This window comes from Nansenia antarctica, assembly GCF_963989245.1.
Source record: "Nansenia antarctica genome assembly, chromosome: 3".
In the NCBI taxonomy this organism is placed as follows: domain Eukaryota; kingdom Metazoa; phylum Chordata; class Actinopteri; order Argentiniformes; family Microstomatidae; genus Nansenia; species Nansenia antarctica.
The window spans coordinates 36887212-36904711 of NC_137688.1; the positions used below are offsets into that span (position 1 = coordinate 36887212).

The window sequence follows — 17500 nt, forward strand, 5'->3', positions numbered from 1 at the left end:
ATCCAAATGCATGGAAAAACCACGCACTTGGAATACGCATGCGCACCACGTGCAACAATGGCTGCTACCTGACTGCTAGGTAAGCCGCGAGCGTGTTGCAAACTAGCGAGGTGGAAGACCCAACCTCATACAATACGGTCTACTAACAGAACAACAGACATATAATAACACAACAATAATAATATTACCTGCAGAACAACAGTGCATCAATTTCTGGACACGGGACTTGCAGGGTCATCGAGCTACATTCTAAAATGATGTTACACACGGACATTCACGTTAGCGCCATCATTGTTAACAACAGAAAACTCACATTAACAACTTGTGATATGTTCCAAACTAACATACTATGAATGGGAAACTCAAAACAGCTATCTTACTTATCAAACATTCAAATAAAACATAGGTACATTAATAATCTCTTAAATTATATGCGATCTCAGACCCTGCAGAAAACGTGACCTTACCGCATCAGTGGTTAAGAATGAACTGAGGGAGATCACGTTACGTCCCGTGCAAATGCACTGTCCAGCTATATTTACACAGCATCCGGGTCACGGACACAGCATCCGGGTCACGGACACAGCATCCGGGTCACGGACACAGCATCCGGGTCACGGACACAGCATCCGGGTCACGGACACACCCCGGATATACCACGTCATTAAACCCCTCGAGGGCGCAGTTTATACCTATTTTAGCTATAATTGAACTTGACCTTTCTACTCCGTTACAAAGGCATACTAATGGTTTTAGTATGCCACTAAATACTGACATTACTAAACATTAGGCTACATCAAACCATGAAAACCTATTCAAACTATTCAAGTATAATGAGTTTTATTAAGCATGAACTGACTTTTTATGGGACATATTCGTCAGATTTTGTCCTGTCCATGTCCACACTAGCTAGCAGCAAGCTGGCAGTGATCTTGCACTTACAATGCACTGCATTTGCACAAAAAAGTTGATAGTACTTTGTCACTTTTGTGAGCGATGGGGTGTTGATATTTCTGTTGACCGCGCTACTCTAACATTATGTAGTACATAGTATGTACCATCTAGTATCTAGTCCATGAAATAGCCTACCATCTATGCAGAGCAATGTTTTTATCGTAGTTAAATAAACACCCTTAAACTGCAGCTAGGGACTCATGCTTATTCCTTGGATTTCGAGTCATCTGTCTCAAGTCTAAGTCAAGTCTCAAGTCATGAATACCAAGTCAAAGTCAAGTTGAGTCTTTTATCAATGTTTAGTCAAGCAAGTCTCAAGTCCTCAAATTTGCGACTCGAGTCCCCCATCTCTGGATTTTAGCCTAATGGGAACTAATTGTATTTGGGTATAATGATATGTGTTGATCTGTGTTGCTATTTGTGCTCTCTTTTACTGTGAACCAACTGGTCATTTAGCCTACTCTTCTCATTTTAGCTATTTCTGTTCTTTGGTTTTGAGTGGGGGGGTGCTGGCGTGGAGAGGGTAGTCTGGTTTGGTGTGTGTGAAGTGTAGGCTAATTGGGGAACACCTTAGATCACTGTCTGCTGTGTGTTGGCCGTGTGCTTGCCGTGTGATTACCGTGGGCTTGCTGCGTGTTTGCCATGTGTTTGCTGTGTGTGTGCATTCACAGATTCACGGTGTGCCTGTCCTGAGACTGCTGTGGTGGTAGCATCCCTCTCTGCAGCCAGTTGCCCTTCCCTCATCACTACCGCAAGTACAGCCACCACCTTTTGTATAACATTTTAACATAAAGTAAACATTTTAAAGCATAGACGTGTTAAATAAAATATTGTTATGAACCGTAATTCCTTCTTTAGGCTCTCTTATTTTGTAGCATCTATTCTAGTCATTTAATAAAGTCTTGATCTTAACGAACTGGTTTCATGTCTCTGCTCCCTCATTACCAAACCTGAGTGCTTAGTTTAGTCCCGAGGACCTCCCCTCATGTAACAAAAAGGTGGCGTTGTCCCGCAGTATATTCATCAACTGATTAGCCGCAGCCATTCGGGCTTTGCGTGCCGTTATGCCACACTTAATTCAGATGCCCACAGCATACAGTACATTGGCTCAGGTTAACACTATGTCCAGGGCTCAGGCAAGGTTACTCATCACATGGGTAAGATTCACTGAACCTCCATCTCCATACACATAGGCAATCATAGCATACATCACATACAATCAGTATTTATAAACAATCATAATATGATATGTAATCATAATATCATTATATTATGATAAGCCTTGGCGATGCTTTTCACCTCTCCTTGGTTTGTCTAATCTACACTCCAGAGATGAGTTACTGAGACCTGCTTAGTGAATTCATTTAGAGTATAGCCTATTCATTGTTAAATATATAGCCACAACAGATTGTTAAAGTCCCTGATTCCCCTATTAGGGTCCACCTACACCCCAGGGTAAGGGGAGGAGGCGGTTCCCTCCTTGAGAGACTTGTTATGGCCTGATGGGAAAGTTGGCTGAAAGGAGGGCTCCCGCTAAACCTTCCAACGAAATTAACAGTTTTGTACAATTTAAGGAAATTCTCCCAGCTACAGGTTAACACACTTGTGGCACTCAAACAATTGTAGCCTACTCCCAAGGACTCTGAAATGGGACGCAACGACTGTTAAAAGTTGACTAATATTTTCCCTTTGGGAAAAATCGTTATTGCCATAATGGACTGCGCAGTTTACCCGTCTTATCCATCGTTTCATGTATCGTTCCCGGGATATTTACGCATTGTAATTCTATGTTTGATGCAACTGAGAAGGCTCGTCCAGTCAGGTAAGTGAAATACATGAGAGAGAATAAAACAATACGTTGGAAACAGAAGGCTTTACATTGCCGGATAGCATCCTCTTCTATGCACTCATGTGGACAGATAGTACACGCCAAAGTTTTCCGACTGAAAATTACCCCGCCAAGGCAGAGTTAATAAAAATAAGGAAGGAATAAAATCCTTCATTCATTGATGGTTCGTCGGGTGGTTGTCCCCTTTGACGGCTATCATACTTGACCATTTTTCTCTTGCAATGTAATTTAATAGCAAGCAAAGGGAGTCAGGGAGATAACTTTGACCAAGTCCCAAGTGGAAGCAAAAGTTAAAACCTCCTCGAGTAGTTGGGTTTCTTTACTTTATATGGCAAAAGTTTGATGCATGATGCCCGCAAAAGGGTGCAACCACATGACGAACAGTCAGTGAAAGAAGTGTGTCTTGATGGGATCATTTATATGTCAATACATGGTAATAGTGGTGTCTTTGTCCAATGGACCACTACATTAGGCTCACCCTCTGAAAGTGTGATGACAATTACTGTATAATGTGAAAATCAATAGTTCTTTGATGGAAATGCAGACTCACTGATTGATCTGTGTCTTACAAAGATACATCTTGGCACAATGTGAGCTCCAAACATCACTGTATTGTTTAAGTTTAAAAATAACTCCAGGAAGGCTGTTGATTAATGTGGCCCCTTACTTATATACTTATATACTTACTTATACCCATGGCCCGGTTTCACAGACAAGGCTTAAGCCTAATCCTAAACTAAAAAGCATCTTAATTGAATATTTTACATTGAAAGTGTGATTTAGTCCAGGACTAGGCTTAAGCCTTGTCTGTGAAACCGGCCCATGTAGCTACCATTATAAGCTAGGCCACTGCCCAGTGGGGAGCATGTTGTTTGAAGTGCAGTAGACCAACTAACAGCACACAAGCAGGTACCAAAGCTGTGTGCTGGAAAACCTTGCTAGTGCATAGGTGAAGTCATGGGTGGTGGTGTACATTTAGAATTTCCTGTCTTTTGCCGCTTTTGACAAGCCATAACTTCTCACTTAAAGCATCAGTTTTGTTCAATTATCTCTAGGGTTTTTACACCGGAAAGTGATCTGCTCTTAAATTACAAAAATGTGATTCTATCCTGTGAGGCAATTCCATTAGAAAAGCAAAACATGTAAGAACTAGGCTTACTCATAAATATGACAGTGGCTGACATGCTTGGATACAAAGCAAAACTTCAGCCCCTAGGCAGGCAACAATAGGCCAGTAGTGAGATAGCAACATTATGGATTATTTTTACCAACACAAATTGCATGAATGTCGCAGAGCATCAGAGATCGACCCAGGCAGCATGGCTCGATGTTTGGACAGTATAAATAATGTAATGACCCTCTGACATGTCACCTGTAAGCTGAGGGGCTGGACCTACACTACATAGACAAAAGTATGTGGACTCAATTATGGTCTGGGGCTGTTTTTCATGGTTTGGGCTAGGCCCCTTAGTTCCAGTGAAGGGAAAAAGGATGGAACAAGGCATTGGCGACCCAACCCATTCTTGGGTATTCTCTTATGTTATGCATTGAGTTTGGTAGCTAGCTAGCAGCTACCCTTGTCTGAAAACATCGCCAAGCGGTCCCAATAACATTATCAGTGCAATTGTGAGCTTTAGTTAAGTACCTGGTGAACCTACTACAATAACTACATCATTGGCATTGTCATCGGACATCGGCTAGTATGGGTAAAACGAAAATTGTTGTAATCACAGCGCCCAACCAATTATTTACTAAACCTTTTCGTTTATTGATTTGATCTCAACGAATATCGTAGCCAAACCATTGAGAGCTCTCTGATGACTGCACAAATGATGTGATGGAACACACCTGGTGAACCAGAAACACCTGTCAGGTGCCCTAAAGGAGACTATGCATAAAAGTGCTATACATTCTGAATGGTGAAACCAATATGTACACAAATACCAATAACATTTTTTTTACCAAATGAACCTTACAGTAATTGTTTGGTTTGATATCCAAACTTCTGGCGTGTAGAGCCAAATGAAGAGAAATGCTTTGTGAACTATCACTTTAATAATATTGTCACTTCCTGACACCCTACGGAGCATGGAGCTCATACGTGTTGTAGAAAAGCAGTGCACCAGCTGGAGCACTTGATACTAGTTAAAGATGTTGTCTACTTCCTGCATACCCATCACTCACCCCTAGTGAATACGTGACAGCAGCTGGTGAAACCGGGAACAAGTCGGCATCAATCAAATTGTTCAGACTTTCATCGTTGTTGAAAATCAATGACACACTCGCCAGTCAACTAACACAGCCCTGCTAACAATGTAAAGTAGTGCTATAGTTAACTAGGTAGTAGTGGGGATTACTCACAGAATCCATTGTATTGCAATGTTTTGGCTTGACTAGCGAGTGTGTCATTGATTTGAACTTTGACATTTATTTTCATTTCTCAGAACGAAAGAATAGAAAGTCAGAGCATTTCATCATTTGCCGACGTCTACCCGGATTCACCAGCTTCTGTCACAAATAATAAGGTCTTTAGTTTGACCATTAGGTTTAAAGGAACTTGCTCAGAGATAACTAAATGTTTACAGTCAAAACCTATTATGTGAAACAGTTATGAGACTGTTAATCCATGAATGGAATCTTACCACAGTAGTAACAGTAGTAATGAAAGGAGGACCGTTACTTGGTGTTTGTCCTTCACCCATGGGCATTCACCACCTAATTTTCCCATTGAGCAGAGGATGCTACAAAGGATACGTCTGTGCTTACAGCCCCAAACCTTCACTGCAGCCCAGCCATCACTAGTTACTACTCAAAGGGCAAATAACAGCTCTCCTGAGTGGCCCTGAGACCCTGATAACCATCTCACCAGGACACAACAAAGCATTCCTACATAGCACAGATAACACACAGACAGTGGTTATTACTGCAGCCTTGAGTGGGTTAGCTCATGTGTCCCTGAGAGAATTGCGCTTACTACACATTCAGCTGTGCACTACCTCCTCTGAACAAGCTTTAATAGGATTTAATCAGATGAACTCTTTGTGCTCTTGGAGGTATAGTATAGTTACATGGTGTTCTTTGTATCCAAGGCCTAGAACTATTGCATAACAGCAGATTGGTGAAGTTGAACGTGTATGAGACACAGCTCATCCCAAAAATCTCTAAGCACCAATGACACACAGACCATCCGAGTTGATTGTTGTTATTGATTTTTGTCGTTGGTTTTGTGATTAGACGGCAGAATGTGATTTGAGATGAATTATACCTGGCTGAATGAAACCTCAAGGGCAATTCCGCTGTAACAGAATTATGCTGGTTCTCGATTTTTCCCTTTCAAACGTATGTCAAACAAAAACCCTAGATAGCAGTTTAACACACACACTTTAACACACAGAAGTTGAACAAACCATACAACTCTATGGTATGGTTTGTTAACTCTACTTTTGGAGTGTCAGACCAGCAGAAGATGCTTCATTGTTTCATTACGTATGCAGGACACTGTATGTGGGGTTTTGACAATAGAATGACCCAGAGACTACGTAATGATTGTTGAATTTACAGAAGCCAAACCATTGCCTAAAAACAAAATATAAGTTTATTAGTTGACCAGGGTCTACTTGGAACATTAATGAGGTTAAGACATTTTCTGGTAGATTTCTACTGTATGTTTTCTTCTGACGTTTTCTGTATGTTTCACCAGAAGTCAAAGCCTTTGCTTACATCTATTCTTATGATGGAAGATGGTTGAGAAATGAATTTGTGATGTAATTTCCCAAACATATATACTCTTCATTTGACACCCAATTTTATATGCTCTGATAACATTTTACATTTTGGACGGAACTGCCCCTGTGTTGACTTCAAACACACCACTGGAGAATGCATCATCTGTATCCTCTGGGCTGATGTGAGTCTGTGACGGAATTCCCCAGAGACGATTTACGAGGTTACCTCCCCACTGCTCTGAAGAGTAAACACTTGAAATGGGCAATTTAACTGGTTCAGCCATCGGCCATGTCTCACCTATTGTCCTTCGCCTGAAAACATGGTTGTTTAGAGAACCTATGACCTTATCTCTCTCTGTGATGTAGCTCCCAGACAAGGTCTATGCATGGACAGTGGAGATCTAAACACTTGCTTTCAACTGTCTTTTTCAGTGTTTGGTCTGGCAACTAACTCAACTATATAATAGACTATAGGGGTGATCGTTACAGTTCCATCAGGCTGATGTTGATAACACATTAGGTTATTAGCCTCTACAAGTAGGGGGTGTGGAATACATTTTGGAGTAATTTTGGTGTGGTGGTCAAATATCATATTATATCCTATGCCATTTTTTTCGATATGATTATTGTTTTAATGGTTTGAGATACACACAGTAGAGCAGAGATTTCGATAGAAAATAGTTTCATATAAGTTCCCCCGAAGTTTTGCAAAGGACTTGATAGGGCATAGTTGAGAACATGCCTTACCGTCATAATTAGCTATGACTCGGATGACTTTAGGTGGGAGTCATTTGACCCATTTTTAATTTAGGGCAGTTCTGTATAAAAGAGCCCCATGAGGACCACAATATTAAATTCATCAGAGCATGTCCAATTGGGTGTCAAATGAAAGCTAAGAGTCTGTATATTTGGGAAATTAAGTCACTAAATACATTTCTCAACCAATTTCCATCATAAGAACAGGGAGAACAAGCAAAGGCTTAATGTTTTTGTTTTTTGGGGTGGGGGTGGGGGGGCGTTTGTCAATTTATTTGTTACTGTTTGCATTTTTACTGTATATATTTGAAAATCAGAAAATAAAGTAAAAAAAGGGAGCTGACACATCCGGTGTGGTGTCCTTAAGACAGACCCTTAGCGTCCATCTCACACCGGTTGCAGACAACACCGAAGAACATTTTGGGGGTTACATAAAAAACGCAGGGAGATTTGATGGTAATTCCTTTTCCAAACTTTGAATGTACACAGTTACAGGTTTACACAGAGGTACATATGTTTCTCTTCACTGGGAACTTACCTTGTGCATAGAGCTATATGATTTTGTGAATCATTGGTATCTAGGGTTTCTGTTTGGCATAATATGTTTGAAAGTGAAGAGTTGAGTCTTAGCAACATTCTGTTGTTGTGGAATTGCCCTTTACAGACTAGGGAGGGTGAGTGTTTGCAGATGCAGTGCAACTGATAAAATAACATGGGATTTGAGAGTTCTGCCTTAAAAGCCATTCCTCCATTTTTAGCCTTCAGCTACAAGCTATGTTCAGAGGCTGTCATGCACCATTGACTTTAGTGTCCTCTCCGGAGGAGAGTCGAGTGAAGACAGGTCTAGGATGAATGTGTGTTATTTTAACCAATTTAGATATCCTCTGCTCTGAAGGTTACAATAACCCCAATATCACCTATACTGAACTGACTGACATTTTAGAGCCAGGGTAGTGACACATTGTGACACCCCCCCCCCCCTCCCTCCTTGTCCCCCCACCCCCCTTGTCCACGCCCCCCTAGCGCCAGAGTGCTATCCAGGTGGTTATCGGACCTTACGGAACCCTTACCGCAGTATTGACTTTGACTCTACGGAGCTCCAGAATATGGCCATCCAGGACCTGATCTGTGACCACTCACTGTCCGCAGGATGGTACCGTTTCAGCATCAACAATAAGCCAGCAGAGATGCCAACCAGCTGTGTGGAAGTAAGTTGTTAGCCAAAGCAGCTCAACCCTGTTATTATGGAGACACTTAGTGGTAGCTATGTGATTTCCATGAATTAAGTTGTCTTTCAACAGGCATTACAGTTAGTAATGAGGTGGTTTACTTGCTATTATTCAGTATTAACTCACATGAGAATGGAAATCATGCTTATACACAAGCACTTAGCAAATCCAGACTGTAGTGGAAGGCATAGATTGCATTTCTAATCTACTGTGCCCTGTGTAAAAAATGGGACAGTGAAGCATTCCCGTGTCTTCTTTTGTCTCTACACTCTAAACTTGAAATCAAACAATTACTATTAGTTACTAAAGTAGAGATTCTCCGCTTTTACTGTATAGTATGTCATGCATACAACTTAAACCACACATGAAACAACTGTCTTTACATTCTTCGCTGTTAATGAGTGCCTATGGTACTTCACCGTAATGGGCAGCTCCGGAGCAGGTGGGAGGTCTAATGGTACTGGGTGGTGTTGTCCTGTTTCCCTCAGATGAACAGGTGTGGGACTCAGGCGCCCGTGTGGCTGTCTCTGAAGGACAGCTCCCTGCCCCGCCCGGGGGAGATGCTCCAGCTCTCTGCCTGCGCCACCTGGCAGTTCTTCCACGGGAGCACCAAGGACTGTTGCCTCTTCCGCATCCCCATCTCAGTGCGCAACTGTGGGGACTTCTTCGTCTATTACCTGCAGCCCACCCAAGGGTGCATGGGCTACTGTGCTAAAGGTGAACTCCCTTCCTCTCCCTCCTCTCTTTAAAAAAAACCAACAACAATAAAATTAGGCCATTTCTGCTTTATTGGGATAGAGACAGTAGAGATTGACAGGAACGATGGGTGAGAGAGAGGAGGGATGACATGCAGGATATGTCAATGGCCGGGATCGAACCAGGGACCTTGCGATGATGGCATGCGCCTTAGTGTGCTAATCTCTCCCTTCTCTCTTGGCAGTGTTTGGGTGACACGTTGGGTGAAACTTGATATGTGGCCTCAACACATGGATTTGAGAGTTAGTCTTATTATGTCCTTATTTTGTTGGCCGTGCTGAGGGATCCTTCTTAATGTTTATTGAATAGGAGCTCATCTTACCCTTGACATTTGTCAAAAAGACTATCGTCTTTTTCTCACATCCCTATATGAAATATGAAATTCTAAATGCTGTGTTCATATTGTAGCGAACAGCGGGGTAGAGTAGCTAGCCCTAAGCAGGTATAGAACTCGCTACCTTCCGCTTACAAACCGGCCACACTAGCTATAACACAGAGAGAGTTGAGAACACTCCCTTGGCGGAGCTGCTAACGGGCCTTATACAAGGTAATTACAGTATCAACAGTCTATTTATACTGTGCTTGATATCAGTTTCATTACTCACAACATAAGAATAAAAAAAAAGAGCAGCCGACCTTAGATACAGTATATGACTCTCTTATGACTGTTGCCGGGGGTGACAGCGTGGACAAGACGACTGCTGAGGCAGATATCACATTCAGCATAATAGGCTGGAATAAGACACTACTACTGCAACTGTGAAGGTTCACATCAATTATCATTAGTAACCTGAACTTGAAGTAACAACGAACATCTGTTCATTGATAGTCACAGTGGATTGAAGAAATAGAAATGCCTATACAGTACTTCAGGGAAAAGTTCCTAAATCTCTAACTGTATCTTTGTTGTTTTCAGTCATATCAGATTTTACACCTAAATCATGTCCACCTGGTGAGGTGGAAGTCAACGGCCGATGTAAAGGTAAACATAAATACAAATTACATTAATTCAACTTTGAATGGGTGACCAATGCTTCATTCATAATGACATTCCTGTAAGAGAAATCAACGAGTGGTTTGATTGCAGCAAACACTTTGCTAAATATGTTTACATGTGTGATGATCTATGGCCAATTCTAGAATGTTCTCTACACATCTGAGATTGATTAAATTCCTGCTTTTTCCTCTCATTTCTCTTGCTTTAGCAAAACTCCCTGCATTATCTACCAAGCCAGTGATCACCCCTGAGCTCATTGGTAACAGTGTCCACCTGAGATGCACCTTCAGCGGGGTGACCTCCAGTCAGCCGGTGGGGTACCGGGTAGTTTGGGCTCGCCACATAGCCCCTAATACAAAAGCTGAGATAAGGCAAGACTCCACCCTGCAGCTCTCCTCGCTGGTGGAGATGGATGGAGTGCACTTCAGACTGGGGGAGACGGTAAGGTCATAGGTCATCCCTGTCAAACAGGTCACACATGTTGAGGTGGAGTCTCACTGGGGGGGGGGGGCTTAACCAGTGAATCCCCACTGACCTTTCTGGTTAGGGTTCAACCTGTGAAGAAGAAAAAAAAACTGAGGATGGTGTGTCATTCTGTCTAGGACCGGAGGAAGGAAAAAGGGGGTTAAATCTGAGCCAGGTTAGGCTTGCCCCTCTCACGCTTTATTTCTGTATGGACCCTTGCACATGCTTTGTGTTAGAGCTCGTCTACAATAGCCTAATGGTTACTACATTACGAGACCATTCTTTCGGGCTATGGTATTGAGGTTTTAACTCAGACATTATGTAGCATTCACTATGAGTATGAGAGCATGGTCGCTGCCATGTGAGGCCTCTGTGTGAAGCTACGCAGGGCTGGGCTCACTCACAAGGCCCTGTTCCACACACACTACATGTCACAGCTGGGCCCAGTCAAAGGTTAGTGTTTTAAATTAAACACGCCCGATCCAATGCTAGTGCATCACTCACGTATAGTACATTGCCTATTACTCAGTGAAATGTTGACATGAATTACAAATACAAAGCAAGGCAAAATATCGGCCGTTTTTATGAAGGGAAACTATTCATGGAATATGTTCATTTTCATCATAAACAGCCCTATTGCTGACTTGACAGGTCATGATTTACTGTAATAGCTGATTTATTTTACTGCCTGACAACTTGTTGTCACAGTTATTATTCTTATTCTTATTCGTTTTACAGTTTATTATTAGTTGATAATGGGTAGTTATGTAATTTTTACATTTTAGTATGGGGAACACTTATAAGGTGGCTTTTTTCATTTGTGGCTTATAAGTGTTTAATAAGTAGCTACTGCAATTGGGCAATTTTAGTGTGTGTGTGTGTGTGTGTGTGTGTGTGTGTGTGTGTGTGTGTGTGTGTGTGTGTGTGTGTGTCTTGAGGCAGCTAGGTAGAAAGCCAACATGTATAAGCTACAAATGTGTGCCTAATGAATTGCATGTTAACTAAAATAAAGCAAAATAATTATAATGATAATAATGTTTTGTTTTTTATCACAGTTTACCTGCAGTGTTTCAACCTTTTGGGGAAACTCCACGCGCACGCAGTCTTTGCCCAAGGAGAGTGAGAGTTTCTATGCTGGAATTAAGGTAACAAAAAAACCTTCCTCATTGTCATTGTGAAGCTGGGTTGCCACTCTTTTTATACTCTATTGTTCTGCTTTAATCACATGAAGTGCATTCCATGATGCTGTGCTGTTGGGGCCTGTCCAGGAACTCATTGCCTGTGCTCTCTGCCTGCAGTTCTCTCCAGATGTCCTCCACATTGCAGAGGACAGCAAAGCACACCAGCTGACCATTCACAGCACTGTTCCCATCCCCTGCCACGGGCTGGAGCGCTACTGTGGGGTACCCCTAAATCTCATCGTCAGAGACTCAGGTGAGAACACACACGCTTTCCCCTCTACTGTGTCCCTAAAAACTTCTACTGCCCCCCTTCTACTGTTTCTCTGTTTCTCCAGTGTAAAAAAAGAAAAAACTAGGTTTTAGAAGAAGGTGATAGGAGAAGGTTTTTCCTTCTATCAATGGCCCCCGGGCCTGAGCTGGACTAGTCTTCCTGCTACGAATGGTGGACTGATGATTCACATGCTTAGTATTCAAATGTATTGATTGTAAGTCGCTTTGGAATAAAGGCGTCTGCTAAATGCCAAAAATGTAAATGTAAACAGGACAACCACAGTAGCCGGCCCAGATGTGGTCGTCTATCACTGGAGAAGAGAGGTTATGTACAAAAGGGTCTCTCTGTTGTATTATTGCATATAAACACAACTACGTGACAGGGTCTGGTTAGGGCATTTTCCAGTTTTTTTCTCCAGTTTATGAAGGTAGATTTGTAAGCTTTTCAAATGATGTGTCATACATTGAAATATGAAAATAGTTGAAGAAGATGCTTATTTGAATGTTAGGTCCACCTGAAACCAAATAGCGGAGAAATGCGCTCTGAATCAAAACACATGCAAAACCGCTGCTAGTAGGCTAGAGCTAACAAGGAACATTGCTACGAACATCTAACTGCATGTTTAGCACATCACAACATGCTAATAGAATGTGAACATGCTAAAAACACATAATTAGATAGCTACACATAATTAGATGATTACACGGTCCTTGCTTTACAAGCCATGTATCACTTACCCAGTAGCCTATGGCAGTGGTTCTCAACTGGTCTGGCTTTGGGACCCACATTTTCCCATGGTCATTAAGTTGCGACCCGCTTTTGTAGAATTCAAACCACGCAAATGTATTTCTCAAAAATGGACTAGTAAACACTTACACAATGTCAAATGGGCTAGTAAACACACAATGTCATCATGACTTTCTTTTTTTTCCTTTATTTTTTATTTTTTACATAAAATAACAAATAGAGCACATTACTCTAGCAATAGCAAACTGATCCTAATTAATAAACTGATGAGTAGGCAACTGCGTGCTGCTGATCCTGGTGATTATGAATAAAATTAACATCATAACTACATATCTGTGTTCACACACACAATATGATAATCTCTCTGAGTAGGCCTACTAAACGGGCTGTCACTCAACATGCATTTGGGCAAGATAATGAGATAATTGGGGATGTGATTTACTCCTGATGACATTCCCACAGTTTCAAAGTCTGGGGTGATGGTAGACAGAGCTACTCTTCAGATCATGCTCAGTGTTTGACTGCATAAGCCACAGACTGGGGTTTCAGTCCCTTTATATTGTCAATGTATGTAAATCCGTATTTGCGCTTCGCCATATTTAGCTACTGCTCTAATGACAGGTCACAGGCTAAGTTCACGTCATCAATAACATTTTTACGTGACCATGGCAACGGTTAGCCTACGGTTTTTTTACGTTGTTTTTCTTACCTCACAGGCAGCGAGGCAGTGAATCCAATTCACAAATTATTTAGTGGTCCTAAAACTGTTGTTTGATATATCGAGTTGGCTCTTCAAAACTTCAAAACGTAAACTTTTTTTTTTTTTAAGAAGCTTTTCGCTCATTTGTGCGACATGAGATTTGCCGACATGCGGCTCTTTTCACCAGACCATGTCACGTATTCCTATCAAGTTTTCCTTTTCACATTTTCGTGCACAGCACTAATAACCATCATTTAATGCAGAGACTCATAAAAGCCATCAGAGCAGGCTAGATTCCCGCAGCTGTGTGTGTGTGTGTGTTTATGAGCCTGTTGACATCCCAGACAGTCTAGGCCTGGAGGCTCCCAACGTCGTCCTGTCCACCTGTCAGGTGGAGCTGCGACCCACCGCATGCAGGGACAACAGCTGCGGCCAGGCCACCCTGCACCTCACCGCCATCACTGACTTCACCCGCGACGGCAACCGACCCAGCCTCCTCAGTGGCACACCCAGCCCGGCGGCCCCCCGCCTCTGGAGGGGCTACAGCCCCTCTCCCCTCAAGGTACTGCTCGAAATATATTGTGGTTTTATATGACATATTGATTTCTGTATTGAACTGTGTTGCATTTTTTAATGCGTCTGTTTTGTTATTGTGTCAATATTGTGGGCAGGGGGGCACCTGAAAAGGAGGCCTTGGTCTCAGTGTGTTAACCCCTGTATTATAAATAAAAGTCAATGTTTTCAAATGACTGAATGTCAGTTTCAAGAGCAAGAGGCTTTTTAAGTAGTACGTATATTAATTAATAAATAATAATTCTAATGACAACGTTAAGTAAGCAGTAAGAAAAGAAGTAGCCAGTCATTCTTGTTGAACTAGCTACCTGAATACCGATAGGACACATTTAACCCACCAGGACCACAACTTCCCTAGACAATGTGTCATGAGTAAGAGCAGACAGCCACAGCTGTGTTTAGTAGAAACCTAAAAGCCCGCTGCCTACACTTAAATCAGGATGGCCACGCTAAGCTTTGTTCTTTAACCTCACAGGTCACAGTTCAGGACATTCCCACAGCAAGCTGCTACTCCTTAACTGATCCCCACATCATTACATTTGATGGCAGGTAACTGTCTTGTTGTGTCGCCTTGTTGTGTTCCATCCAGTATGTGAGACTGCCTAGTTCAACCCTAATGTCTTCTGCCTTTGTTTTAAATGTATCTTGTTCACCTACACTGACACACCACTTTGAAGAGGTAGTGGTGAAAACTGGCTAATGAAGGTCACATACCTTCAACACTGCTGATGTTTTTATAGAAGCTTAAAGGGAGAACTGTTGTTCACAGACGGTATAATATTGTATAACATAGTTGGGCACACAGCATAGGCTGTACATTTTAGGGTTTTAAAAATAGATATATTTTCAGAAGTAAAGGTAGGTAGAGTACTGAAAATCCTTAGTTACTTTACTCAAGTAAAAGTAGCCCTCTTCAGAAACTACTCAACTAAGAATAATAGTAGTAAGTGTCCGGTCAGAAAACATACATAGCCTACATTACATACATTTCTACCGTTGCACATTCATGAGAAAAAATGCTTTAGGCGAGGCTATGCATTACAGCCGACACTTTCATGGCCATATTAGGTAAGTCAGTGGTATAGATATGATGTATTATACACGCTCAGGCTATCGCTCCATTTCAAGCCCAAAACAGGAGGTGTACAAAATGCAGCTGTAGTCGCGGAAAATACCACAGCATCTCTTAAGGTTTAAGAGCACCTTTTATATCATTAGCCCACTGCCACCGCCTAGCAATGTTCTTTGATTGACTAATGTTAATGTTTTTCCTTTAAAAAAAACAACTGTTCTTTTTCTCTGTAAAGCACCCACTTAGTGATAAAAAAGCTATTAGACTGTACACCAACAAGCATTAAATGGGTAAATCTGGGATTCAAACCACAACAAAGCGGTCACCCCGCCTATTAAACAGCTTAGGGATGGATGATTCACTTACTTAGACAAATGTATTTGTTGTAAGTGGCTTTGGATAAAGGTGTCTGCTAAATGGCAAAAATGTTAATGTTAATGTAACCCCTCTAAAATACATAAATGGAGCTATGGATGCAAGGACTGACCATCCATCAAATCGAAATGATCTTTATACAGTGTTTGTTTACAATTACCTTGTGGAAACCCTAACCCTAACCCTAACCCTTTAAGATAATTGCCCCTTAACGTTATGTTTTTTTTTATAAGGATTTGTATTATTATTTTCTTTGGAAGAAAACTATCCTAGGCCTACTTCCAGTAGTGACTGTACATTGACATTTTTAGAGTTTCTCTACTATAAAAAATTTTTAAAGAAGAAGAAAAAAAAGCATCTAGCATTTTAACTGCCAATGGCCCCTTGTTTTGGCATAGATTACTATTTCTTTTGATGACCGATGGATACATGACTCACTTACTTAGACAAATGTATTTGATGTAGTAAGTGTCTTTGGATAAAGGTGTCTGCTTAAATGCCAAATCTGTCAATGTAACGTGACTGTGTTTATCTACCCCACCAGACGCTATGACAACCACCAGACTGGCACGTTTGTACTTACCCAGAGCCTGAGCCGACAGTTTGAGGTGCAGGCTCGTCAGTGGGACTGTGGCAGCAGACACTACGCTGTGGCCTGCAACTGTGGGGTGGCTGCTCGGGAGGGGAATGAAGTCGTTACCTTCGACATGTGCAACGGGCAGCGACAGGAGACCAGACCTCATCTCTCTCTCAAGAACCTGGGAGGCAGTGGGACCAAGACCAGTGGGATCAAGATCCACGAGGCACACCAGGGGAAGAAAGTTACAGTGGGTTTACATTTAAATCTTTCACTTTTTATGATTTTATGTGTTAAGAGTAATGTGTTGTTTGCATGAGAGGACATGTTAATTAGCTGCTGGATGTAACTCTCCTTTTGTAGTTGATCTTTCCCTCCGGGGCCTTTGTTAGGGCCGACGTCAGTGATTGGGGGATGAGTCTGTCAATCAGGGTGCCCAGTGTGGACTTCGGCCACACACAGGGCCTCTGTGGGACCTTCGACCGCAACGGCCGCAATGACTTCCATCGGGCTGACACCACTACCTTCAGTAGTAATGACCATGAACGCTTCATTGAGGAATGGAGGTAAGTTTGATTCTCATCCATACAGTATAACCATTCAGATGGATCTTTTTTGTTCCAACCAATAACTTTGGATGGAATTATCTACTTTAAAATGAATATAAAAGCCAATTTTAAAGCTTAATCCAAAGGCTGGTGTGATGGTTCATTTTCTGAGACCTATTTCTCTTGTTTTTTATTCTGTCAGAATAGCGCCAGGGGAGAGCTTATTCGACACCTCACCACCAGCGGTGAAGGAAGTGATAAAGAAGCCGTTCTGTCGATGTCAGGCGGGATACAGCTTGTCTCTCCACCATGCCACCGGCTCTTCTGATAATTTGTTTAGCCCATCGTCTCAGCATCGCTGTCGTTCCCAGGACAACGTGGATTACACTTCCGTCTTTCCCTTTGTGGACACTACGTCTGAGCACATAAAGAGCTCAGAGCAAGAACAGAGTGTCCACAAAGTGACTGTCCAAAGCGCTCCAGCTCTACCTATCGTAGAGAAACAGAAACAGCCCTCTTGGACATATGTGGGATTCGGGGGACGTGGCGATGAGAGTGAGCTCGATGGGGAGTTCAGAGAAGACTTCCTATTAGCCCCGGACAGGCCAAAGAGACAGGCGCTGCATGAGTTCCAGCCCATCTTCACTTCCTTGAGCCTGAGCCAAACAGACCTGGAGAGCTTTGCTTATTTCTTCCCGGAGGACCACGTGTCTGAGCCACGGCCG

The 17500-nt window shown here is 42.2% G+C and overlaps 1 protein-coding gene across 1 annotated transcript in view; it reads left to right on the top strand.

Annotated features, from left to right (window-relative positions):
• Positions 1 to 2667: 2667 nt before the first annotated feature.
• The window catches only part of LOC308154043 (von Willebrand factor D and EGF domain-containing protein), a gene marked incomplete at both ends in the record, with an annotated part of 53402 nt that continues 38569 nt past the window's right edge, over positions 2668 to 17500 (top strand). The window contains 12 exons of the mRNA XM_080527223.1: positions 2668 to 2776; positions 8308 to 8492; positions 9002 to 9230; positions 10186 to 10251; positions 10475 to 10707; positions 11787 to 11876; positions 12030 to 12165; positions 13975 to 14192; positions 14679 to 14752; positions 16195 to 16477; positions 16591 to 16793; positions 16978 to 17500. The exon at positions 16978 to 17500 is cut by the window's right edge and continues 406 nt beyond it. Coding sequence (XP_080383349.1) covers positions 2668 to 2776; positions 8308 to 8492; positions 9002 to 9230; positions 10186 to 10251; positions 10475 to 10707; positions 11787 to 11876; positions 12030 to 12165; positions 13975 to 14192; positions 14679 to 14752; positions 16195 to 16477; positions 16591 to 16793; positions 16978 to 17500 — 2349 coding nt within the window. The remainder of the gene's footprint in view (positions 2777 to 8307; positions 8493 to 9001; positions 9231 to 10185; positions 10252 to 10474; positions 10708 to 11786; positions 11877 to 12029; positions 12166 to 13974; positions 14193 to 14678; positions 14753 to 16194; positions 16478 to 16590; positions 16794 to 16977) is intronic.